This window comes from Abramis brama, assembly GCF_963993115.1.
Source record: "Abramis brama genome assembly, chromosome: 22".
In the NCBI taxonomy this organism is placed as follows: domain Eukaryota; kingdom Metazoa; phylum Chordata; class Actinopteri; order Cypriniformes; family Leuciscidae; genus Abramis; species Abramis brama.
Window position 1 is genome coordinate 32,325,216 of NC_139984.1, and position 26,722 is coordinate 32,351,937.

At 37.7% G+C, this 26,722-nt stretch overlaps 4 protein-coding genes across 4 annotated transcripts in view; 3 read left to right on the plus strand and 1 right to left on the minus strand.

Moving 5' to 3' along the window:
• Positions 1-3,936, plus strand: part of tsc22d4 (TSC22 domain family member 4) — a 13,320-nt gene extending 9,384 nt beyond the window's left edge. Inside the window, exons 3-4 of the mRNA XM_084098345.1 lie at positions 3,184-3,235; positions 3,367-3,936. Coding sequence (XP_083954471.1) covers positions 3,184-3,235; positions 3,367-3,507 — 193 coding nt within the window. The 3' untranslated portion in view covers positions 3,508-3,936. The remainder of the gene's footprint in view (positions 1-3,183; positions 3,236-3,366) is intronic.
• A 1,075-nt stretch (positions 3,937-5,011) lies between these two features.
• ppp1r35 (protein phosphatase 1, regulatory subunit 35) lies at positions 5,012-14,770 on the plus strand. The gene is made up of 6 exons (XM_084098359.1): positions 5,012-5,178; positions 6,438-6,595; positions 7,819-7,915; positions 8,153-8,410; positions 10,063-10,196; positions 14,441-14,770. The coding sequence occupies exons 2-6, from the start codon at positions 6,449-6,451 to the stop codon at positions 14,618-14,620; spliced, it is 816 nt and encodes a 271-aa protein (XP_083954485.1). The 5' UTR covers positions 5,012-5,178; positions 6,438-6,448; the 3' UTR covers positions 14,621-14,770.
• Positions 14,771-16,171: 1,401 nt separating this feature from the next.
• Positions 16,172-21,876, plus strand: LOC311072963 (growth hormone secretagogue receptor type 1). Its single transcript, XM_084098346.1, has 3 exons — positions 16,172-16,792; positions 19,228-19,684; positions 21,292-21,876. Exons 1-3 carry the CDS (start codon positions 16,499-16,501, stop codon positions 21,588-21,590), a joined length of 1,050 nt encoding a protein of 349 aa, XP_083954472.1. The 5' UTR covers positions 16,172-16,498; the 3' UTR covers positions 21,591-21,876.
• Positions 21,877-23,336: 1,460 nt separating this feature from the next.
• Positions 23,337-25,089, minus strand: LOC311072990 (transcription factor HES-1-B). The gene is made up of 4 exons (XM_084098385.1): positions 24,932-25,089; positions 24,752-24,847; positions 24,580-24,664; positions 23,337-24,480 (listed from the first exon to the last, which is right to left on the minus strand). Exons 1-4 carry the CDS (start codon positions 24,959-24,961, stop codon positions 24,293-24,295), a joined length of 399 nt encoding a protein of 132 aa, XP_083954511.1. The 5' UTR covers positions 24,962-25,089; the 3' UTR covers positions 23,337-24,292.
• Positions 25,090-26,722: the final 1,633 nt, after the last annotated feature.

The window sequence follows — 26,722 nt, forward strand, 5'->3', positions numbered from 1 at the left end:
AGAAACGAATGTGACTTGTGGAGCTCGAAGGGTTCGTGATTCTTGGCCAATCGGGAAGCTTGATTACTATCCGAGGGCTGGATGCTTAGCGCTTTCCGTGGAAACCAAAGAGCCAATCAGCAGCAAGCGCTTTCCGCATACGTCATCCAGAAACAAACCAACATCAAGAACAGACAGAAATTCCTCATCGAAACCCACCATCTCCTCCACAGAAACAGACACAGCTCCACCTGCTGGTCACTCTCAGACACAGCGCTCAGGAAATAATCCCAGGTCTGTTCGTATCGGATCGTCCTGCAAGTCCAGTGTTAGCGATCAGAAGTGTCAGAATCCCGAGTGGGACCCATTGACTTCCACTGTGAGAGAGGAGAGAGGCGGAGCTCTTACGCACAAACACAGGCTCCGCCCCTCTGACTCCACCCTCTTTTCGCTTCTGCTTTTCCTCCGCAGGTAACTGGGTTAGTTCGGGTCATGCAATAAGTTCAAATTCGCTTTGGTTTGTGTGTATTTGAATTGAATTGTATTAACTTGGGGTTTTCATTCATTCTTTCAGACAGTTGTGATGTATTATTATGTATGGAGAGTGTCGGCCTTTAGTGTGTTTCCATCAAGCTGGCTGTTTTGGGAATCATGTGCTGCCCACTAAGTGATCAGGTGCATCATTTTCACCTGCTGGGCCAGAAAACTGGTGACAAAAACCCACAGACACGCATAAAGGAGGGACTTGAGCCGTATCCAGAAACTGTCAGAAAACTGACTAGAAACCAGCATAGTAACCACCTCGAAACAGCTTAGAAAAAGTCTATAAAAAGCCTAGTAACAGCCTAGAAACCACCAAGAAACAGCCTACAAATGCTTAGAATTCGGCTAGGTACGACCAGAAAACTGATTAGAAACCACCTAGAAAATGCCTAGAAACAACTTAAAAAAACCTGCCTCGAAACACTCTAGAAACGACCTTGTAAATGCATGTAAACCGCTTAGAAACCACCAAGAAACAGCCTACAAATGCTTATAAACAGCCAAGTAACAGCCTACAAATGCTTATAAACAGCCAAGTAACAGCCTAGAAACCACCAAGAAAACCCGCCTAGAAACCACATAAAAACTGCCTAGTAACAGCTTAGAAACAGCCTAGAAACAGATTAGAAGCTGCCTAGTAACAGCCTAGAAATCACCTTGAAAAACTGCCTAGAAACAGCTTAGAAATTGCATAGAAAACAGCCTAGAAACCACCTTGAAATACAGCCTAGAAACAGCCCAAAAATAGCCTAGTAACATCTTAGAAACAGCCTAGAAACCACCTAGAAACAGATTAGAAGCTGCCTAGTAACAGCCTAGAAACAGCTTAGAAATATTTTGAAACCATCCAGAAAAAAAGACACCTGGAAACCATGTGGTGACAGCCCAGTAACCCACCTTTCCCTTCTGCTTTTCCTCCGCTGGTAACTGGGTTAGTTCGGGTCATGCAGTGTGTTCAGTTTGTGTGCGTTTGAACTGAATCGTGTTTCCTGAGGTTTTCATTCATCCTGTCAGATGTTTATGATGTGTTTGTGGTCGTGGAAATAGTTGTGTTTTCCTCAAGCTGGCTGTTGTGAGAAGCATTTGCTGCCCACCACATTCAGAACAATAGCATCAGTGTTACACACATACAGTACAGCTGCTCTCGTCGAGACCTTCAGTGCTGCTGTTCAATCCAGTTAATTAGAGGGAATGAAAGACTTGAGTTCTAAAAAAACAAAGCAAATTAAAAAAAAAACACAGATGCTCATTGAAGGAAGGACCCCAGCCTTTTCTAGAAACCACCAAGAAACAGCCTGGAAACTCCTTAGAAACCACCTAGAAACAGCCTAGAAACTCCTTAGAAACCACCTAGAAACAGCCTAGAAACTTCTTAGAAACAGCCTGGAAACTCCTTAGAAACCACCTAGAAACAGCCTAGAAACTCCTTAGAAACAGCCTAGAAACTCCTTAGAAACCACCTAGAAACTCCTTAGAAACCACCTAGAAACGACCTAGAAACAGACTAGAAACTCCTTAGACACAGCCAAGAAACCACCTAGAAACTCCTTAGAAACCACCAAGAAACAGCCTGGAAACTCCATAGATACTCCTTAGAAACCACCAGGAAAACAACCTAGAAACAGCCAAGAAACCACCTAGAAACTCCTTAGAAACCACCAGGAAAACAACCTAGAAACAGCCAAGAAACGACCTAGAAACAAACTAGAAACTCCTTAGACACAGCCAAGAAACCACCTAGAAACTCCTTAGAAACCACCTAGAAATGACCTAGAAACAGACTTGAAACTTCTTAGAAACAGCCAAGAAACAGCCTAGAAACTCCTTAGAAACAGCCTAGAAACTCCTTAGAAACCACCTAGAAACAGCCTAGAAACTCCTTAGAAACCACCTAGAAACTCCTTAGAAACAGCCAAGAAACCACCTAGAAACAGACTAGAAACTCCTTAGAAACAGCCAAGAAACCACCTAGAAACAGACTAGAAACTCCTTAGAAACAGACTAGATACTCCTTAGAAACCACCTAGAAATGACCTAGAAACAGACTTGAAACTTCTTAGAAACAGCCAAGAGACAGACTAGAAACTCCTTAGAAACCACCTAGAAACTCCTTAGAAACCACCTAGAAACGACCTAGAAACAGACTTGAAACTTCTTAGAAACAGCCAAGAAACAGACTAGAAACTCCTTAGAAACCACCTAGAAACAGCCTAGAAACTCCTTAGAAACAGCCTAGAAACTCCTTAGAAACCACCTAGAAACGACTTAGAAACAGCCAAGAAACCACCTAGAAACAGACTAGAAACTCCTTAGAAACAGCCAAGAAACCACCTAGAAACAGACTAGAAACTCCTTAGAAACCACCTAGAAACTCCTTAGAAACCACCAAGAAACAGCCTAGAAACTCCATAGATACTCCTTAGAAACCACCAGGAAAACAACCTAGAAACAGACTAGAAACTCCTTAGAAACAGCATAGCAACAACTTCGGGAAACAGTTTGGAAACCACCAAGGAACAGTCTAGCAACTTGACAATGGTTTTATTTTATTTTCTGTTTGAATTGTTTTCTTTGAATCAATAAATTCTAGGTTTGTGTGGGGGAAAACAAAGTATTTTCTGGTGCAATGATTAATCAAGTTTCCCTCTGTCTCTGTTGCAGTGGAACTAACAGCAGTATGATCGCCATCGACAACAAGATAGAGCAAGCCATGGTGAGGTCATTCACAATATTAATAATGCTAATGCGAATACAGATACTTTGTCCAGTAAAACTTTGTGCTTTGTGAATTATTTTTTATATTTGAACGTGTGTGTGTGTGTGTGTGTGTGTGTGTGTGTGCAGGACCTGGTGAAGTCTCACCTGATGCTGGCGGTGCGAGAGGAGGTGGAGGTGCTGAGAGAACAGATTAAAGAGCTGTCGGAGAGAAACGCTCAACTGGAGAGAGAGAACTACATCCTGCGAGCCCTCAGGGACAGAGACTGAGCCAAACGCATCACACTGGCCCCAGTGCATCATGGGTGATGTAGTCCGAACAGAAAAGTGCCCAGGAAAAAGGGAAGGAAGCATGAAATGCCCGGAGGAGGAGAAGCGTGTGCCGTATTGACCAGTTAGTGCCTTAAACTCCAGTAACGACTGATAGCGCTGCTCACATGCTCTAATAAGAGATCGCAAGATAATTACATAATGTTGATTTTTATGACGCCCTAAACAGTGCCTATTTATTACTGTCAGTGTGTGTGTGTGTGTGTGTGTGTGTGTTAGTTTTAAAGCACTGCTCACGTCTAGGTTACTGAGTCTCTTTACGTTGACCACCACTGGCAGATGGAAAGACTAGTTTAGTCCCTCTCTGTTAGATAAATAATGATTTGATCTGTAATATGCATTATGCGCTCTAATAAATAACTCTCACTACTCTGGCTGTGTGTCGATTTCACTGCAACAACAATACAAATATTGAAGCATCCTTAAAAAGAGATGGATTTGCTGTGGTGCAAATCCAGCTTTTAATGTTGTTTATATGTCTATGTGGTGTTTTTAATACGCTTTAAGTCAAACCATGTGTAAATTCATAAGTCGACACCATTGCTGAGTGTTTTCTCCTTAAAACTGCAGTGAACCAAAGACAGTCTCAAAAACACGCTTTGAAATCGCTGGTGTTTCTGACGTCACAAACTACCTTGTAACCAATCAGATCAACGTGTGATCGTCAACCAGTGGATCTCTGAGCTGAGAGGCGGGGCTCATTTGCATATTCATAGAACAGGGCATACTAAATGAGGCAAGGGTGTCGAGTTACATTCAAGATATTTTAAGGCATGCAGATTTTTTTTTTTTTTCAAGCAAAAAACGTTTAAATATGTAATTTTGATTATTAAAGATTAATTTTAAGGGATTAAACTATTGACTCAGGGGGACTTTAATAAGCAAAATTGTTTAAGAGAATAAGATGAGAATGTTTCAGTTATAATTGATTGAGTTTTAACTGCTTTTACTGGAAGCTTGTCACATAATAAACAAGTTGAAAGGATTTTTGAAATATGTGGTTGGACATTAAGATTTCCTAAATTTAACTAAATAAATACATATTGACTTCCACTCTTATTGTTCACTTGTGTGCTGTTTCTTCCTCTATAATTCACATGTAAATGTGCTTTTTTGAGTGTACATATTCCTCTGTAATATAGGTTCGTTCACGCCAGCATTCACGTGATCATCGAACTTGAAATTACAACTTTAGACTCGTAATTGTCATTGAGGTACGACTTTGTACCACGTGACCACTGCAGGTTTAGTTTAGATATGAACAGCTCAAAGTACAGCGTTTATTTTACATCTGTTTTGTGTGTTATATAATAAAAGTAAATAAATGTGTTCATATCTTCGTGCTGGGTGTATTTAAACATGTTTGTGCGGTATATAATATGGATATTATGTCTGAGTATTTGCACCTTCTAAGTCTCTTGTGCGAAAGCCTATCAGTGCGCATGCGCAGTGACGTCATCTCCACCCGGAAGTACGCCTGCGAGCGGCAGCTGTGGAGGGAGTTTTAATTTTTCTCATATTAGATATTTTGTGTATTGATTGTCGCATATTTAACCGTGAGGCAATGTCTTTATTTGGCGCTACACCTGCCGTCATGTTTTGAAATCAATGGTAAGTTAAGAGTGTCTTTTAATGTTTACATTCAGATCGAACTCGTTGTTCTAAAGATTTAATGACGTTTTAAAACGTCTGTTTATACATGTGATCATGCAAATTGTCACTGTAATCTTTATAAATAATATATAGAGAAACTGTTGACCATATTTCATGGTATATTGCGAAGCACAGTAGTAAACAATCAGTTGTTATCGGTGTGTGTGTGTGTGTGTGTGTGTGTGTGTGTGTGTGTGTGTGTGTTTGTGTAAGTATATTATTAATGGTGTGCATATACTGTATATTAGTCAAAAGTTTGGAAATATTAAGATTTGTTTTAATGTTGCTGAAAGAAAGTCTCTTCTTCTCACCAAGAAGACTGTATTTATTTGATCAAAAATACAGTAAAAACAGTAATATTGTGAAATATTATTACAATTAATAATAACTATTTTATGTTTTAAAATGTACGATTTTTTAAGACACATGATCCTTCAGAAGTTATTCTAATATGATGATTTGATGCTCAAGAAACATTTATTAACATTATTTTGTATTTAATTGACTAAAGGAGACATATTGTTTATTTATACAGACATTTATATTGTTACAAAAGATTTCTATTTTAAATGAATGTTGCTCTATTCATCAAAGAATCCTGACAAAAATGTATCAGTTTCCACAAAAATATGAAACATGCAAAAATAAGAACAATGATAAAAATAAGAACCATTATTAATAATTGAGCATCAGATCATCATATTAGAATTATTTCTGAAGGATCATGTGACATTCAGCTTTGAACATTCAGCTTTGATCACAGGAATAAATTACATTTGAACAATATAATGAAAATAGAAAAGAGTTATTTTAAATTGTAATAAAATTTCACAATATTACTGTTTAGATCAAATAAATATCGTCTTGGAGAGCATAAGAGACTTCTCTCAAAAACAATAAAAGTTTATTTTGTCTGGTACTATATATTTATCATTAATAACAGTTTGCGGTTGATACTTGTGTGTGTATAGTTATGATGTCTCTCTGTCAGATCGCTGTATGATGGAGTCGTCAGGAGAGCCTCGTGTGTGTGTGTGTGTGTGTGTGTGTGTGTGTGTGTGTGTGTGTGTGTGTGTGTGTGTGTGTGTGTGTTGTTCTGATGTCTCTCTCTGTCAGATCGCTGTGTGATGGAGTCGTCAGGAGAGCCTCGTGTGTGTGTGTGTGTGTGTGTGTGTGTGTGTGTATAGTGTTGTTGATGATGTCTCTCTCTCTGCTAGACTGATGTGTGATGGAGTCGTCAGGAGAGCCTCGTGTGTGTGTGGCTCCTGAACCTCTGCGGGTCGAGCCGCTTCAGAACACGGACCTGATCTGCCCTGACCTGGACCTGTCTGTCTCTCTCACCCCCGAGCGGACTGCACACACACACCACAGACAGGTTCACGCGCTCACATACCATTCATTAAAGTCTAAATACAGCAGAGGCGTGTTTGAACAGGATATAGATGAACCCGTTTCACTGGCAGCTCTGTGTCTCCACTAGAGGAGGCTCTAGGGCTTGAGCACACCCTTAATGAAACTGATACTTTATTTATTAAGGCAAAACTGTAAAACAGTGTGTGTGAGAGAGAGAGAGAGAGAGAGAGAGAGAGAGAGAGTGAGAGTGAGAGTGTGAGTGTGAGTGTGTGTGTGTGAATGTGTGTGTGAGAGAGTGTGTGTTGAAGTGTGTGTGTGTGAGAGAGAGAGAGAGAGAGAGAGAGAGAGTGTGTGTGTGTGTGTGTGTGTGTGTGTGTGTGTGTGTGTGTGTGTGTGTGTGTGTGTGTGTGTGTGTGTGTGCTTTGTTTTTTTCATGGACTTGTCAATTTTGTGATCTAGTCTTCTTTTAGACCAGTGGAAGGAAAACATCCAAAATGCAAGTGTTTATTTTATTGCACTTCATCTATTTGCGTCTGTAGATTTCAATCACAATACATATCTCTAAAGGCCGTATTTATATAAATGAGTTCCTCCACGTCAGCAGCTTTACACACACCTCTCTCTATTCTGAAGGGTTTACTGAGGGGTTTGTTCATATATCACTCACACTGGTTTATATAACAGTTTATTCCTAAAAACATGCTGAAAATATATATTTTTCAGTCTGTTGACAGTATTTTCTGATTTATGTGTTAAAAAGAGAAATCCCAAATCCCCTCAGTAATAACCTCAAAATCAACAAAATCAAACAAGAGCTTTGAATCTGTATTAATCAATGTTCAGATTTATTTTCTGGACGTTTATGCAAATTATTACACATTTAATTAGATAATGCCTCATTTGCACATTTAAACATAACATTTCAGAAAACTTTTCAATCATCTTATAGTACTGAGAATAATCAACTTGGGGAAAATATGCTCACATCTGTTAGTTCAAACGTCTTTCCTTAAGGAATATTCAGGGTTATTTATCATTTTATGAATGTGTACTGTATTTGAGGAGAATATGTATTTGCATGCGTGCATTTACTGTAAACGTGTGTCTCGTTCTTCCAAAGAATGCTATTGTTGACACTTCTCCATGTTGATTTAACTCTACAAATGACTTGAAACTTGAAGGATCCAGTCAATGTGATGCATGTAAATGTCTTTGTACCATTGTGTGTGTGTTTGTGTGTTTCAGGTGCGTTTTAATGTGAATCCGCAGGTCAGCGTTCATCCGGTGATCCCAGAACCCAGAAATAATCAAGTCCGGAAACCTCCAAACAAAGACAAGCACGGTGAAACTAACACAGCTGCTCTGACGAGACATTACGGGTTCACATGTTTATTTTGTCATGAAAATCATGTAAAATGTAATGCAAAAAATGGTCCTAATAACGGAGATTCACCCTAGAGTAGATTTAAAGCTTGGGAATTTTCTGTAAACTGAGATTGTTTGGCCACATTTGCTCTGGGAATGAGTATTTTCGGCATGTTCTGTCTTGAACGGAGTCTCACATGTGCTTGTTGTTCAGGTCATGAATCAGCTAAAGGGAGGGATCGGGTTACGAGCGGAGCGCGTGATGGACGGCTGACGGAAGGGGCGGAGCTAAACACGAGTCTGGCACTGAGGGCAGAGCTTCAGGAGGGGGCGGAGCTAAACACTACCCTGGCACTGAGGGCGGAGCTTCAGGAAGAGGCGGAGCAAACGTTCGATCCCGAGAAAGCCGTCAAAGAGAAATTACAGAGTTCAACGCTCACGAAGAACCACATCAGCGCTAAAGCAGCAGAGGGTAAGACAACACAACTTTAAAGGGGTGGTATAATGACCGCTTCACAAGATGTAAAATAAGTCTCTGATGACCCCAGAGTGTGTGTGTGAAGTTTTAGCTCAAAATACCCCACAGATATGTTTATATAGCATGTTAAAATTGTCACTTTTTGTGGGTGAGCAAAAACACACCGTTTTGTGTCTGTTCCTTTAAATGCAAATGAGCTGCTGCTCCCGGCACAGGGGGCGGAGCTACAACAGCTCGTGTCCTTTTACCTCACACACACATGCACTGGACATTTCAAAAACATTTAGCCTTTTATGTTCAAACCGGAGTCAGACAATGATGGAGAGACTCAAGAAGAAGTGACAACATGTAGAAGCAACAGGACATTTCTGAATGGTTATTGATGAATTTATGAAGCTTATGTGTAGTTATCTTCTAGTCATTGATTAGCATATTCTGTCATAATAATCTATAAATCGTGTTCAGGGGGCGGGGTTTATGTAAATTTTAGGGTTGGTGATGTCACTAACCCGGGAGGAATGTGGTGTAGTCTCTACCAGCCGTTTGTTGTAGTCCTTAAAAAGCGATTTCTGTAAAAGCAAATATCTCCCTTTGCTTTGAACTTTGAGCGTTGTAACTTTGCAGATGTTGTTTATGCTCAAACAGCAACATTACACACTAACTAAAGTTAGAAAAGAGAAATCATAATCAACCACCCCTTTAATACTAATTAAATCAATCAGTTCACTAATTATTTACCGTGACTTAAATCTGAATCTCACAAAAAAAATCATAGTAAGAAATACTTCACACCAATATCAAAAGAATTGAACTGAAATTATATTTCATATGAAGAAGCTTATTTTGAGGAGATTATGATTGTTGCATCGTGACTATTTTTGCAATAAGCTCAAAACAAACCCCCTAAATTCTCATGACTGTAATGTGATGTTTTTTTATTAAACTAAATAAACTAAAGTTTATTTAAACTAACGCCAGTTTATTAAACCGTTTATTTAAAACTAAAGCTAAAGTTTACTATACTTTACATGCAAATTTACTTCACTATTTAAATCTTTTTTGATTGAAGTATGTTTGTCATTTTTCATATAATTTTTATTTCAGTTTTATATTAGTACATCAAGTTAAACTAAATAAAATAAGAAATGTTGCTTTAGAAACTAGCTGAAATGTTTGTTTTTAATAATTTATTTCAGTTAAAGTTTATTTTATGACTATTTTATGTAATGTGATTTTTTTGTTAATCATACATAAATTGAGTACAACAAATGCTACTATAGTTTATACTTACTGTACTTTAAATGCACATTTACTTCACTATTTAAATCTATTTTTATGGTGATAATAAAATTACATTTGTGTTTATTTCTGCTCAACTGTCATGTAAACAATGCAAAAACAATCTAAATAGCGTGGATTAGGTTTAATATTTTTTTAAAGTCATTTTTATATAGTTTTTTTATTTAGTTAGTTATTTTATCACATAAAGTTACAGTAAATGAAAATGAAAAATGTTGCTTTGGCAACTAGCTAAAATAAAATAAATGTTCTCCACGCAAACATGATCAGCTCATTGTTCACACACACTGTTGCTGAAATGCATTAATAAATAGTGTTTTCTTGTGTGTTAACCTGGTCTTCTACAGGGCTGAACTTCCCTCGCTCTCAGCATCTCTACCGGGCCTTAGTCAGCGTCAGCCTATCACGCGACCAGCTCATCAGCCAGGCTCTACAGGATAGGCCAGCACTGGCCCCGCCCACCTCCAGCCTGACCAATAAGGTCAGACTTCTGTTTGCATCTGGTTAATAGCCGTTTTCATTATGGGTTTTCAAATTGCTGGAGTGTTTAATAAAACCACTGCTGTACATTAAAGTGTAACTCTTGCCAAAATGCAACCTAGGGTCTTTTTGTTAATCTACCCGAGGCAAACTTTCATTTAAAAGCATAATTAGAATGGAAACGCCACTTTTAAGTTTGACCGTATTTTCGTTTTAGGTTAAATGCCTTGTGAATGGGGCACGACTATGATAGCATCAAAAATCGCTATTTTTAAAACACTAAGAAGGCTCGACACAACATGAAACTTTGCTGGAAGTATCACCAGAGGCTCTACACATGAACTCCAGCATTGAGAACAGTGTTTGTGTACACAGAGTTTACTAAAAAGAAAGATTTTGAACAACTCACTGTCTCTGTGTCCGCCGGCATTTTGTCAGTCAAAAATAGTCGATCTCCGAATGCAGCGTAACAGGGAGGAGAGTAAAGATGGAAAGCTCCTAAAGCTTAGTTCAATATAAATTCACGGATAATTTGTTGTTTTGTCGTTAGTGAAAATCAATATTGACCTTGTATTTGAAAAAGGATCCTCAGATAAGAAGCAATACTAAAATTCAGAGTCAGTTCATTCGCATTCGGAGATCGACTATTTTTGTCTGACAAAATGCCGGCAGACACAGAGACAGTGAGTTGTCCAAAATCTTTCTCTTTAGTAAACTCTGTGTACACAAACACTGTTCTCAATGCTGGAGTTCATGTGTAGAGCCCCTGGTGATACTTCCAGCAAAGTTTCATGTTGTGTCGAGCCTTCTTAGTGTTTTAAAAATAGCGAATTTTGATGCTATCATAGTCGTGCCCCATTCACTCCCATTCACAAGACATTTAACCTAAAACGAAGATACGGTCAAACTTAAAAGTGGCGTAATTATGCTTTTAAATGAAAGTTTTTCGAGTAGATTAACAAAAAGAGCCTAGGTTGCATTTTGGCGAGAGTTACGCTTTAATGTAAACAATAATAATATAATAATATAAAAAAAGAGAATACAGCTGATGTAGTGAAACACAGTCAGATGGAGAAGTGATGATTAAAAATTATTTTATAGTTAAATACATTTATTTTCTTTCTTTTTTTATTATAAAGATCTTACACATTTGACAATATACATTTTGGAGGCAAACTTTTCTGACATTTTCTGCGAAAGACACACTTGCATAATAACTCAAAAACAGGAATAAAGTGTGACTTATGCTTATTAATTATGCACTTTTCCAAACATAACATTTGGTCTGAAAAACAAAAGAAGATTAGTATTTTGTATTGCCTCACATACATGTTGACCTTTTTGTGATTGCATGTCGACACAAACACAATAAAAAACTATATATATATATAGAGTGAGGAAAATAAGTATTTGAACACCTGTCTATCAGCTAGAATTCTGACCCTCAAAGACCTGTTAGTCTGCCTTTAAAATGTCCACCTCCACTCCATTTATTATCCTAAATTAGATGCACCTGTTTGAGGTCGTTAGCTGCATAAAGACACCTGTCCACCCCATACAATCAGTAAGAATCCAACTACTAACATGGCCAAGACCAAAGAGCTGTCCAAAGACACTAGAGACAAAATTGTACACCTCCACAAGGCTGGAAAGGGCTACGGGGAAATTGCCAAGCAGCTTGGTGAAAAAAGGTCCACTGTTGGAGCAATCATTAGAAAATGGAAGAAGCTAAACAGGACTGTCAATCTCCCTCGGACTGGGGCTCCATGCAAGATCTCACCTCGTGGGGTCTCAATGATCCTAAGAAAGGTGAGAAATCAGCCCAGAACTACACGGGAGGAGCTGGTCAATGACCTGAAAAGAGCTGGGACCACCGTTTCCAAGGTTACTGTTGGTAATACACTAAGACGTCATGGTTTGAAATCATGCATGGCACGGAAGGTTCCCCTGCTTAAACCAGCACATGTCAAGGCCCGTCTTAAGTTTGCCAATGACCATTTGGATGATCCAGAGGAGTCATGGGAGAAAGTCATGTGGTCAGATGAGACCAAAATAGAACTTTTTGGTCATAATTCCACTAAACGTGTTTGGAGGAAGAAGAATGATGAGTATCATCCCAAGAACACCATCCCTACTGTGAAGCATGGGGGTGGTAGCATCATGCTTTGGGGGTGTTTTTCTGCACATGGGACAGGGCGACTGCACTGTATTAAGGAGAGGATGACCGGGGCCATGTATTGCGAGATTTTGGGGAACAACCTCCTTCCCTCAGTTAGAGCATTGAAGATGGGTCGAGGCTGGGTCTTCCAACATGACAATGACCCGAAGCACACAGCCAGGATAACCAAGGAGTGGCTCTGTAAGAAGCATATCAAGGTTCTGGCGTGGCCTAGCCAGTCTCCAGACCTAAACCCAATAGAGAATCTTTGGAGGGAGCTCAAACTCCGTGTTTCTCAGCGACAGCCCAGAAACCTGACTGATCTAGAGAAGATCTGTGTGGAGGAGTGGGCCAAAATCCCTCCTGCAGTGTGTGCAAACCTGGTGAAAAACTACAGGAAACGTTTGACCTCTGTAATTGCAAACAAAGGCTACTGTACCAAATATTAACATTGATTTTCTCAGGTGTTCAAATACTTATTTGCAGCTGTATCATACAAATAAATAGTTAAAAAATCATACATTGTGATTTCTGGATTTTTTTTTTTAGATTATGTCTCTCACAGTGGACATGCACCTACGATGACAATTTCAGACCCCTCCATGATTTCTAAGTGGGAGAACTTGCAAAATAGCAGGGTGTTCTAATACTTATTTTCCTCACTATATATATATATATATATATATATATATATATATATATATATATATATATATAAAATAAAATAAACTATATACAAATGGTACAAGTGGATAAAATCTTGTATAGTGCTTCATTTACATAAAACCACAAACAAACTACAAAACAAACTACTGTTAAGTACATTTCTAAGTAATAATCAGCTTTTAATAGGAAGTAACAAACAAAAAAAGTCCTAACCAAATATATCTGAGTAAAATAATCAGGAGAGTAAAGGAGATGTCAGATATCAGCTCTGGCCTTGTGGTTTTACATTCTGCAAGCTAAGCGTTGTTGTTTTAACACTATAAAAGCAGAACGAGCCAAATATGTATTATCACCACGTCTGGACTTTATGCTAAACTCATGCAACAGTTAATATTAAACCGGATACCAGACTCTGCAGGGGAACATGTCTCACTGTTTTAGAGAAGTGAACAAAGAATTTAGACATGCACATTTTCAGAGCAGAGGCGGACCAACAGATCAGAAAATATGAGTATACGATATCAGAAGATCGTTCATGCACTGCAAAACATGCTTTTCTTACTCAGTATTTTTGTCTTGTTTCCAGTCCAAATATCAAACATTTCTTAAATCAAGATGCATTTACTAGATGAGTGAAATGATATAAGATATTATGTCCTGTTTTCTGTGGGAATTAATCTAAATGAAGTGAGTGTTTGCTTAAAACAAGCAAAATTATCTGCCAATGGTCAGAAAAATAATGTTGTTTCTGACCCCATTGGCAGATCATTTAGCTTTTTTTAAGGCAAAAACTCACTTCATTTAGATTAATTCCCACAGAAAACAGGACATAATATCTTATATCATTTCACTCATCTAGTAAATGCATCTTGATTTTTGCATATTTGGACTGGAAACAAGACAAAAATACACTAAGAAAAGCATTTTTTGCAGTGTAGATGGATGGATACAAGAATAATATGTTCCATAAACCACCTAACCATAAAATAATAATTGTAATGTTCATAAGCTTAATTTTTTCTTTTCTTATACACCAGCAGTACAACTAAAAGAATAAGAAAATAAAATGCATGGCAGATTGTTCTCCTCATCTTATTCTAGTTGTTTTGTTTTATTTTCTAAATTGTTTTTGTCTTTCTAATATCTTCCATTTTTAATTTTCTCCTTTTTATCATTTAGAGTTTTACCTTGGTAATTCTCTGAATTCAGCTCATTTAATTAACTAAACCAGTGTTTTTGGGTTGGTATGTTAGTATAGAATTCAATTGATGCTTTGTGTAGAGTTAATAAGCAATGTACAATGTATACTGCACAGTGTTCATGAAGCGGTTATGATATAGTATGCGCAGCCCATGTTGAATCATGCTTATTATGGTTTGTACTGATTTTAATAATGTCTTTTATGTTTGTGGTGTGTGTAGTTCCCGTCTCCGCCACTAGAGGCCCCTGATTTACTGCAGTTCTTCAGTCCTGACAAGATGCTCAGAGAGACTCCGCTGTTGCCAGGCAACAACATCCCTTTGCCCCGCCCACTTCCTGCTCCCAGACCCGCCCACACAACCTTTCACCTACATCATCTGCACAAACTCTGGGAATCATGAACTGTGTGTGTGTGTGTGTGTGTGTGTGTTGAAGAGAGTGAGTCGATGAGTGGGTGAGTTTGTATTGTAAGCTTTATTGTGTATTAATGTATTTTTTAGCCTAAGGTCAATTAATTTAATAGCAATAAATATGTGATTATTTAAATGAGAGTTTGGCATTGAGTGATCTTCTGCACACCAGCTTGAGGTTCTCCGGGGTTAGTCGTTAAAACAATCAATTCACAAATTAATTACCGCGAGTCAACAAGAGCACAGACATCACACGCTGATCTCTGTGTTAAAATAGACTTTAAAGTGAATCTCATGAGAAAACTTCTCAAGAAATCAGGAATAATATTTTGCATGAAGAAATAAAGGCCTTATTTTAGCATCTGGACTATTTTTGCTGTAATTGAGCTCATTAACACCCTAAATTCTCTTGACTATTATGTAAAACATTTTTTTGGTTAATTATACATAAATTAGGTACTACAAATACTAATATTATTTATACTTAATGTACTTTATATGCAAATTTACTTCATAATTTAAATGTTTTTATGCTGATTCTAATAAAAATGAGATTTGTATTCATTAGGACGGGTTTAAATGTGCTCTAATGTCATAAAAACAATGCAAAAAAAGAAAGTAGGTTTCATGTTTTAGTCGTTTTTATAATTTTACTCATTTCAGTTTTAGTTATTTTTGCACATAAAAAAATGTAAATATTTTTATTTTATTTCAGTTAACATTTATTTTACACGACTAATTGTTAATTATTCATAAATTAAATAGAGTACTACAAATACTAATATTGTTTATACTTACTGTACTTTACATGCAAATTTACTTAATTTATATGGCAATACTAATAAAAATTAGATTTTTATTTATTTGGAGGGCTTTAAATTGTCATGAAAACAATGCAAAGAAAATCTAAATGGCATAAAGTAGTTTTCCTGTTTTTATTAGTTTTTATATTATTGTGTTTTTATATTGTTTTTACTCATTTCACTTTTAGCTTTTTGAAAAATAAGAAATGTTGCTTTGGCCACTAGTTTCAGTTAGCATTTATTTTACATGACTAATGTAATTTTTTTTGTTAATTATACATAAATGAAATTGAGTACTATAGATAATGTTCTATACTCTATAGATAATGTTCTATACTCTATAGATAATGTTCTATGTCTTGAAAACTGCACAAAAAATGTGTGTGTATGTGTGTGATGGGAAGATTTAGGGGTCGGGTTAGTGTGTGTGTGTGTGATGGGAAGATTTAGGGGTCGGGTTAGTGTGTGTGTGTGTGTGTGTGATGGGAAGATTTAGGGGTCGGGTTAGTGTGTGTGTGTGTGATGGGAAGATTTAGGGGTCGGGTTAGTGTGTGTGTGTGTTTGTGATGGGTAAGTTTAGTGTGTGTGTGTGTGTGTGTGTGTGTGTGATGGTAGGTTTAGGGGTCGGGTTAGTGTGTGTGCGTGTGTGTGTGTGTGTGATAGGTTGGGTTAGTGTATGTGTGTGTGATGGGTAGGTTTAGGGGACGGGTTAGTGTGTGTGTGTGTGTGATAGGTAGGTTTAGGGGACGGGTTAGTGTGTGTGTGTGTGATGGGTAAGGTTAGTGTAAGAGGAGAGAATATACAGTTTGTACAGTATAAAAACCATTACATCTATGGAGAGTCTCCACAAAGATAGTGAACCTGTGTGTGTGTGTGTGTGTGTGTGTGTTTGTGTGTGTGTGTGTGTGTGTGATTGAGTGAATTCGATCTCTTCCTCTGGTCTTGTATGTGGCACTGATCTCCAGTGGTGAGCGTCACAGAGACACAGAAGAGATTCAATAACGTCCTGCATCCTCTCAGTCCTGAACTCAGTCCTGATGAAGCGTCGGCTTTGAGCTCCGGTGTCATGGACGTGCTGGAAGAAGCTTCTGGATCCGGCTGGTGCGTGGACTGTGGGAACAGATCGGGCTTGGGAGAATGGGAAGACCAGAGAGACCTGTCTCTCTTCGACGACACCGTGCTCGTGGTCGTCACGGCGCTGTGTGTCCCGCTGCTGCTGCTCGGCCTTCTGGGAAACGCCCTGACGATCCTGGTGGTGTGGCGACGCCCACAGATGAGGAGCACCACGTACCTGTACCTGAGCAGCATGGCCCTCTCAGACGTCCTGATCCTGCTGCTGATGCCGCTCGATCTCTATAAGGTATTCAAGTGTTTATGTGCCGTTTCATGCGACCGTTAAACGAGTAGTTCACTTCAGAATTAAAGTTTCAGGATTAAAATTTCCTGATATTTTACTCTCACATCCACGTCATCCAAAGATGTTCATGTCTTTCTTTCTTCAGTCGAAAATAAATTAAGTCTTCTCTATCGTGTTTTCAATGGGGTCCAACGAGGTCCAAATGTGAGTTTCAGTGCAGCTTCAAAGTCTCGACACGATCCAGCCGAGGAATAAGAGTCTTATCTAGACAAACCATCGGCCATTTTATACAAAAAATAAACATTTACTTTTTGGCGTACTTTTATACTTTTTATTCAATGGCGTCAATTTCCGACCATTTCGAGCCCGATTCAGACCCTGACAATGTTAACAAACAAGAGTATCGCGCTGAACGGATTTCACAGGAAGTTTCAGAGTGGTATGTTTTTTTATTTATTTTTATAGATACAATGTTATCCACCATTTAATCATATTTGTCAGAGAACCATGGTAATACAAACAGTAATCGATGGCAAAATCATGGATAATCTTACAAAAGCTACAGGAAACACTACATCAATACTGTAATGTTAGTTAGCAGGCGAGACCCTTGTGACTGGTTTTGTGCTCCAGGGTCACAAAAAAGATCAAGTGAATTTTGATTTCTCATTTTATGATCCCTTTAAAAAAGTAAAATCATAATCAAAGACCGCTCTGACGTATGTTGTTGTTTGCTCTGGCGGTTGTGGCGGTATCGTCCGCGGGGACGCCGTGTGCAAACTCTTGGTGTTAGTTGATGAATTTATGAATCTGATGTGGAGTTAACTATCTTTTAGTCATTGATTAGCATATTCTGTCATGATAATCTATAAATCGTGTTCAGGGGGCGGGGTTTATCAGGGCTTAAAGTATTCCGGCACCGTGCCGGATCTCCGGCGTGCGGCCGTGAGGAAGAAAAAAAAAAAAAAAAAATTGGAACTTGCATGCGGTTTAATATTTTCGAGTCAATTGATTTCACCTACCAATCATATGAAAGGAACGCAGCTCTACTAACGTTACAAGCCTATCAGAAGCAGAGCAGGGCGGGGTCTGGCAACACAGTGTGATTGAGATTTATACATCACGTTAGCGTTGTCGGTGAAAGGAGCGCTAGTTCATGAAGCTTGGGGATGATGTCCTACCCACGGGCATAATTTCCAATGGGGACACTTTCTAAAATCCCGTTGTCCAGTGTCCATGAACGAACCATAACACACACATTTATGCCAAAATGTCAGTTTTGTCGAGTATCTTCACAAGAACAGTCAAATGAGTTAAATACAATCTTAAATGGAAGTAAAGAGTAGAGAAAGAGATGCGTGAGATCCTGTCAGCAGCGGCGGGTATTAAAGTGACAGCAATTCTCTCTGTTAGTAAAGTTAACCAAAGAACAATGGGAACAGAGAAAATTACTAACTGCTCAACGCTTAAGGATTAATCTAATTTTCATTTATAATTTATGCAGTGCGGACTGTTTTATAAACGTATTCAGTTTCTATATAATTCACATCGGTTAGACAGGTAAGGTACAGGTAAATATGACATTTATTATGGGTTTAAGTGAGGATTGTTTTAAGTTCACTTAAATTAAAAGTTGTTATATTTTTTAAGCCTAATAAATGTTTCAAATTTTGGAAAAATAAATTTTCATCGAGACATAAGTAGCTATATCAGTGATACTGGTCTTCATTCATAAAAATATGCCATTAAAGTCCCCATGAAATCAAAATTGACCCTATTTACTTTGTTAGCGCATATTACTAGTCTTGTGGTGAACAATTAATCCGTGCAAGAAAATATTTTAAAAAAAATTTTTTTACCATGGTAATCTTTAATCAAAATCTGAAAATGCCCCTCCCCTCTGCATTGGAGGACCTTCTCTGATGACGTAGGTTTGAGGACTTGGTTTGGGAAACGCTTAACCACTCCCCTCAAACCGTTAGTCTGTTATGAGCAGAGATGGAGAGGAGGAGCGCTAGAGTAAAACCCTGCCCTCTGTTCAATATTCCTTTTCACTGGGAAATACGTCATAACACTGGAGAAAAGTCGTTTGCAACTTCCGGTTCACGGGGACTTTAACATGCTTGAAAATAAATGGTGCTAATGATTTTTTTTTGCAGGCTCAGGATTTTTTTCCACTTTAACCCCTGGTTTATGTAAATTTTAGTGATGTCACTAACCCAGGAGGAATGTCGTGTAGTCCCTTCCAGCTGTTTGTTGTAGTCCTTAAAAAGCGATTTCTTTAAAAGCAAATATCTCGCTTTGCTTTGAACTTTGAGTGTCGTAACTTTGCAGATGTTGTTTATGATCAAACAGCAACATTACACACTAACTAAAGTTAGAAAAGTGAAATCATACTCAACCACCCCTCTAACGCATGTTGTTCTTCGCTCTTGCAGTTGTGGCGGTTTCGTCCGTGGCTCCTGGGCGATGCCGTGTGCAAACTCTCGGTGTTTGTGGGCGAGTGCTGCACCTTCTCCTCCATCCTCCACATGACGGCTCTGGGGGCGGAGCGATACCTAGCCGTGTGTTTCCCTCTCCGCGCGCGCATGCTAGTGACCCGGGGGCGTGTGCGCGTGCTGATCGCGGGGCTGTGGGTCGTGGCTTCGCTCACCGCTGGACCGGCGCTGGCTCTGGTCGGGGTGGAGCGCTTGGAGGATGGAGACAGTGAGTGTCGCTGCACACAGTTCGCTCAGACCTCAGGGCTCCTCAAGGCCATGCTGTGGCTCTCCAACCTCTACTTCATCTGCCCGCTCGCCGTCCTGTCTCTCCTGTACGGCCTGATCGCCCGCCGCCTGCACCTGCGCGCACACCTGCACCGGGACAAAACACACCGCCAGACCCTGCGGATGATGGGTGAGCACAGAGGATTATGGGGAATAGTTCAATTTGACGTTAGATCCTTAAAGGTGCATTGTGTGATATTTAGGAGGATCTGTTGACAGAAATGCAATATCATATACATAACTATGTTTTCAGTGGTGTATAAAGACCTTACATAATGAACCGTTATGTTTTTATTACCTTAGAATGAGTGTTTTCTCTACACACACCGCGGGTCCGCTTACATCGGCATGTTTCTACAGTGGCCCTGAACGGACAAACGCGTTTCGTCACGAATTTGTTCTTCGTGCAAAGAAGTTAGCTAAAGTCAGCGAATAAAACACTGACACAATGATGAACAAGTAACAATAATATTCGCAATAACATCGTTTTTGTAAACATAATTTCTTACTTTACCTTTGTGAAGAAACCTCATTGTTTAACCGGCTACTCTCTGCTGTCTCAGACGACGACATCACTTCCTGTCGGCCAACGTAACTTCTGTTGGGTTCAATTCGCAACCTCACCACTAGATGCCGCTAAAACTTACACACTGCACCTTTAAAGAAGTTTTTTACATATGTTACATGAACTTACCATAGTAATAACAGTAAATTATGCATAATTACATGCAACTAACCCTCAACCAAACCCTAATCCTACCCTAACCCTATAGTAAGTACATGTAGTTAATTAATATTACTCAGTACTTAAATATATAATTACACTGTAACAATGACACCTTAAATAAAATGTAACCCACATTACAATAAGGTTCATTAGTTAACATTAGATGATGTATTAACTAACATGAACTAACAATGAGCAATACATTTGTTACAGTATTTATTCATCTTTGCTAATGTTAGTTAATAAAAGTCCAGCTGTTTATGTTAGTTCACAGTGCATTAACTAATGTTAACAAATACAACCTCTGATTTTAATAATGTATTAGTAAATGTTGAAATGAATATTAACTAAGATTAATAAATGCTGAAGAAATATTGTTCATTCTTAGTTGATGTTAACTAAGGTAGTTAACTAATGAACCTGATTGTAAAGTTACCATATTTTCTCAGTGTTATTTTACTACAATATGTTTATTGAGACACTTTTTTATATTTTGAATTATTTTATTTTTGTATTTTAATTTTAAAATTTTAGCATTTTTGTCATTTTTATTGTAGTTTAAAAAAAAATTCAATTTAATTTCAGTTTTAGTTGTTTTAGTAGCCTACATTAAGTTAAACTAAAATAAAAGATGAGAAATATTGCTTTGGAGTTTGAAGTTTTTAATACTTTATTTTATTTCAGTTAACATTTATTTTTTAATTTTTTTTGTGAATCTTCCCATTTTTCTTTTCCTCACAACATCAAACAGTCACAACCAATCAAAATGCACCATATCTGAATTGTATTGTGCATAGAATGAGCTCCAACTTATTGTGACACTTTTTTTGTCCTTTTTGGAGCATGACAGAAATGGTCCCTTTGAACTGTTGTATATACAGTAGAAAGCGCAATTCATTCTTCACAATTAACGGTGCATGTCGAGAGCATTTGGATGTGGAACTACATGAGGATGAGTAAATCAAGAGATTTTCCCTTTAGCTGAACTACTGTTGTGTTGTTTCTTGCAGTGGTGATCGTGCTGGTGTTCGTCTTGTGTTGGCTGCCGTTCCACGTGAGTCGGACGCTGTTCTCGGTGTCGGACTCCAGCGTTAGCTTGTATTACATCAGTCAGTATTTTAATCTGGTGTCTTTAGTGCTGTTTTATGTCAGTGCTGCTGTGAATCCTCTGCTGTATAACATCATGTCCGCTCGCTACCGTGCTAATGTCCTCGCCATGCTGCGGTTAACCGTGGGCCCCACGGACGAGCTGCGCCACAGGGCCCGCACCTCCCCGCTCACCGCCTCTCACTCCAGCACACACTTCTGACCGGTGTGTGTTAGGCTTCAAACTAACTCTACATGAGGGAACTGGGACTGAGCTTGATTACCACCACAGTAACACAAGAACGCACTGTGACTGTGTTCAATGGGCCGACTGCTTGCTAACACTGGCCAAGCATTTGTGTACTTTAGCGCTTTTGCATTCGTTCACATTTACATTTTGCATTTGTTTACTTTCTTTTGCATTTGTTTACATTTACTTTTTGCATTTGTTTACTTTCTTTCTTTTGCATTTGTTTACATTTACTTTTTGCATTTGTTTACTTTCTTTCTTTTGCATTTGTTTACATTTACTTTTTGCATTTGTTTACTTTCTTACTTTTGCATTTGTTTACATTTACTATTTGCATTTGTTTACATTTACTTTTTGCATTTGTTTACTTTCTTACTTTTGCATTTGTTTACATTTACTTTTTGCATTTGTTTACTTTCTTACTTTTGCATTTGTTTACATTTACATTTTGCATTTGTTTACTTTTGCATTTGTTTACATTTACTTTTTGCATTTGTTTACTTTTGCATTTGTTTACATTTACTTTTTGCATTTGTATACTTTCTTACGTTTACATTTACTTTTTGCATTTGTTTACTTTTGCATTCGTTTACATTTACTTTTTGCATTTGTTTACTTTCTTACTTTTGCATTTGTTTACAATTACTTTTTGCATTTGTTTACTTTCGCATTTGTTTACATTTACTTTTTGCATTTGTTTACTTTTCCATTTGTTTACATTTACTTTTTGCATTTGTTTACTTTCTTACTTTTGCATTTGTTTACATTTACTTTTTGCATTTGTTTACTTTTCCATTTGTTTACATTTACTTTTTGCATTTGTTTACTTTCTTACTTTTGCATTTGTTTACATTTACTTTTTGCATTTGTTTACTTTTCCATTTGTTTACATTTACTTTTTGCATTTGTTTATTTCGCATTTGTGTACATTTACTTTTTGCATTTGTTTACTTTTGCATTTGTTTACATTTACTTTTTGCATTTGTTTATTTCGCATTTGTTTACATTTACTTTTTGCATTTGTATACTTTCTTACTTTTGTATTTGTTTACATTTACTTTTTGCATTTGTTTACTTTTCCATTTGTTTACATTTACTTTTTGCATTTGTTTACTTTTTGCATTTGTTTACTTTCGCATTTGTTTACTTTCTTACTTTTTGCATTTGTATACTTTCTTACTTTTGCATTCGTTTACATTTACTTTTTGCATTTGTATACTTACTTTTGTATTTGTTTACATTTACTTTTTGCATTTGTTTACTTTTCCATTTGTTTACATTTACTTTTTGCATTTGTTTACTTTTCCATTTGTTTACATTTACTTTTTGCATTTGTTTACTTTCGCATTTGTTTACTTTCTTACTTTTGCATTTGTTTACATTTACTTTTTGCATTTGTATACTTTCTTACTTTTGCATTCGTTTACATTTACTTTTTGCATTTGTTTATTTGCCATGCAGATGAACACATCTCTGCTGAACGACAAAATATCTACAAATGGACAGAGCCTTTTAGCAACACTATATTTAATGTGTTTTAAATTGTATTTCTTGTGCTTGATGGGGCTTATTTCATGGATATTGAATAAAAAGCAGTTCTTTGTGACACTGTGATGTGTTTTATGAAAGCAATAGTGAATGAGGGATGAAGGGTCTGTTCTTTCCAGCTGCATGTTATGATCGATAATTTACATCCCCGGCTTTTATGAAATGGATCTGCAAATACATTTGAATATCAGGTAAATTATTTCTACTTTATGATTTCTAAGTTTTTCTTTGTTCCCTGTAATATGCTTTAAAACGATGGTCAGGAAATAGTGATATTTTCTTTTGCAGGTTCCTTAACCTCAGCCAGCATTGCTGAAAAAGAAGAAAGAAAAGAAACTTGTCTTGTTTAATCATCATGTCGTTCCATCCAAGCTCGACTTAATTTCTTCTTCAGGACACAAAAGATGTTCTGTTACATTTCTCAAAATATCTTATCTTGTGTTCAACTACAGACAGAAAGTCAGGATTGGAACGACATGCTCGTTTTTGAGTGAACTTCTTCCTCTAACATTTCTAACAAACTGAGAAAGTCACGCAACTGAATTTTTATTTCATTACTTTTGATTTTCCCACGACAGTTTAAATGCAAAACTATCAAACTTTTAGAAAGCATAAGAAAAATAACCAAAACTCAAAATCTGAACATTACTCTCGAGGGGAATTACTTTCTTTCACCGCTTCATCAGTTTTTCGATGATTTGTTTCACGAATGTTGTCAGTCTGTCATTATTAATTAATGTTTGCTAAGGCACCATTGACTATAGACTTAAGTGATTTTTCTCTTTATTCATCACTGAGCTATTTTGCTCTTTTATGGTCACCATTTTATCAGGCACACAAAATAAATGTTTCTTAATTTTATTTACACTAATTATCATGATTGCTCTTATGGTCACCACTTTAACAGGCACACAGAAAATAAGTTTATTCATTTTATGTACAAATTATTATTATTATTATTATTACTATTGAAGTGCTCAACAAATAGACTGACATGTGGAATGTACTTCTGCCACAAAAGAAAAAAAACTGCATCTAAAATTTAGACTTTTTATATCATAATTATGACTTGTGGCTGTCATAAATGGACTTCCATTAATAGAAAGCACTAAAACGGTTAATATAAATTAGCTCCAGGGTCTCCAGACGTGCGCGTGTGTGAGTGGATCTGAGATCTGTGACGTGTTCGGGTGTCGGTCCTGGTGTCCCGCGCTCGGGTGCGCGCCCGTGGTTCTGAAGAAGCGCGTGATCTCCCGCGCACACGCCGCGTATCCCGCACAGAACCGCAACCGACTCCACTCATCTGACACATGATCTAACAGAGGAGTTTTCATAAGATCACGCTGTCAATTTGTCATTATACGTTGTCATTTTATTTTTCACGTTCTTGATTTAAAATATTAATTATTATTACCTGTTGACGGGCAGTGCTGCGCGCGCAGGTGTCGTACGGTCAACTCGAGAATTTCTGCCTTTTCCAGTTTTGATGATTGACAGCTCTAAAATAAAAAAATACAAATAGTCTTAGAAAATTTAAATGATATAAAAAAATATATATAATAACTAAATAACGCTCTCGTGCTCACCGTGGTTGCGCGGGCTTGGATCAGCAGCGCGCGCAACTGTCCGATGTACGCATTGATGCGCGCGCGCCTCCGTCGCTCCATCAGCGGTTTAGTGATCTTAATATGAAACTAACATTTTAAACTCACAATAAGCACGCCGGTATAAAATATTTAAACACGAAGGAGAAAAAATGCTTTTACCTTAGACCTGTGCTGCGCGATTCTGGTCATTTCAGCACGTGTGATTAAACTCTCTTAAAGATCTCCTCAGACATGCAGTTCGGAAACAGTTTTCTTGTGTCTCTGGATCATCGATGGGATGTCAGTCCGTTATATAACCCGCGGAGAACAAAAGTTGAGTGTTGTTTCCGCCCAGATCTGTGGGTGGTAAAGTGTGTTTTATTCATTAGGGTTTAATCTGAGGCCCCTCGCAGGGATCAAAGCTCTAAAGGGGTCTGATCCCGTCAGCTGTCAATCATCTGTGATCATCTGTGATTGACAGCCGCGGGACGTTCATTCCTGGAAATGCTGCTGATTTGAAACTCTAGAAATGTTGCTTATTTAGGAATTATTTGCAATGGTTTCCAAATACGGCCTGTGCAAAATCCTGTGATCAACTGCTCTTCATTTGTGTTTGAACTCGATTTGACGAGAAAATTTGACAATTTTATCATATGGCGATTTATGAATCGTGTGTGTTATGTGTGCTTTTATAAAAACGTACAAAAAAAGGTTTAGAACAAAAAAAGTTTAGAAAAAAGTAAACATGAAGCTCCACCCATAAACAGAACTTACAGATTGTATGAACCGTATGAATGCGATCGTACGAATTCATCTGCCAAATTTTCCGAAACATAAAATAGATACGAATTGCCATGAGATCTGTAAGCATCTTTTAAAGCCCCACTGTAGTCACTCATTTTAACTTAAAACTAACCTTTGATCACCAAAATGATCACCCCCGCCTCCACTCACTCACTCAGCTCAGAGATCCACTGGTTGACGATCACACGTTGATCTGATTGGTTACAAGGTAGTTTGTGACGTCAGAAACACCAGCGATTTCAAAGCGTGTTTTTGAGACTGTCTTTGGTTCACTGCAGTTTTAAGGAGAAAATACTCAGCAATGGTGTCGACTTATGAATTTACACATGGTTTGTCTTAAAGCGTATTAAAAACACCACATAGACACATAAACAACATTAAAAACTTCACTGTAAAAAATTTCTAACCCTCCCAAATCAAAAATTTCAAGTGACCGATAACATCTAAATTTTTCAATTGGCCCAAGTGAAATTCTTGTTGCAATAGTCTGTTAACATTGGCTCAATGAGAAATAATACGTCAGACTAATTGAAAAATTTAGATGTTATCGGTCACTTGAAATTTTTGACTTGGGGATGTAATTTTTTTTTTACAGTGTTGATTTTCACCACAGGGGGACTTTAAATGATTACATCTTAATATAACTTTCAATTTTAGATTGAACTACACTGTAAAAAAAAATATTTTTCGAAGTTGTAAATTACAAAGATTATTATTATTATTTATTTTTTTTAAGTGCACTCTGGAAAATCCAACCTTGCAAACTAAACCCTCTTAGAGGGTTATGCAGACTAGGTAGGGAGCTCACTCTGATTTGAGACGCAGACTCTCACAGCCGGAGGTCTGAAAGCGATTGTGGGAAACAGAAAGAAAACAAGCTCCCATCCACTCGTTCTTTCTAATCCCTCGTTCCTCCACGCCTCCACAGCACACAGGAGAAAACAACACGATCTTTTCATCACACACACGGCTCACAGATGCACATCGACTGAGGGACACGAGCCACAGACCACAAGATCAGAAGACCTCTCGGACGTGCAACAAAATCTCTGTGGTCTCCTTTAGACATTTGATGGCAAGCAAACTTTGAAGTCTAGTCACAATGGAGTTTGACTTCAGGACGATGGAATCAGAAGTGCTAAAATGCAACTCGTTTCTGGTGTTTGG

Excerpts from the sequence above, each read along its gene's own strand:
- ppp1r35 (XM_084098359.1), top strand. The coding sequence starts at position 6,449 with ATGGAGTCGTCAGGAGAGCCTCGTGTGTGTGTGGCTCCTGAACCTCTG. Across the intron at positions 8,411-10,062 it reads CAGCGCTAAAGCAGCAGAGG|GGCTGAACTTCCCTCGCTCT; the intron begins GTAAGACAACAC and ends GGTCTTCTACAG. Across the intron at positions 10,197-14,440 it reads CCTCCAGCCTGACCAATAAG|TTCCCGTCTCCGCCACTAGA; the intron begins GTCAGACTTCTG and ends TGGTGTGTGTAG.
- LOC311072963 (XM_084098346.1), top strand. The coding sequence starts at position 16,499 with ATGGACGTGCTGGAAGAAGCTTCTGGATCCGGCTGGTGCGTGGACTGT. Across the intron at positions 16,793-19,227 it reads TGCCGCTCGATCTCTATAAG|TTGTGGCGGTTTCGTCCGTG; the intron begins GTATTCAAGTGT and ends TCGCTCTTGCAG. Across the intron at positions 19,685-21,291 it reads CCAGACCCTGCGGATGATGG|TGGTGATCGTGCTGGTGTTC; the intron begins GTGAGCACAGAG and ends TGTTTCTTGCAG.
- LOC311072990 (XM_084098385.1), bottom strand. The coding sequence starts at position 24,961 with ATGACCAGAATCGCGCAGCACAGGTCTAAG. Across the intron at positions 24,665-24,751 it reads TCCAAGCCCGCGCAACCACG|AGCTGTCAATCATCAAAACT; the intron begins GTGAGCACGAGA and ends TTTTTATTTTAG. Across the intron at positions 24,481-24,579 it reads GCAGCACTGCCCGTCAACAG|ATCATGTGTCAGATGAGTGG; the intron begins GTAATAATAATT and ends CTCCTCTGTTAG.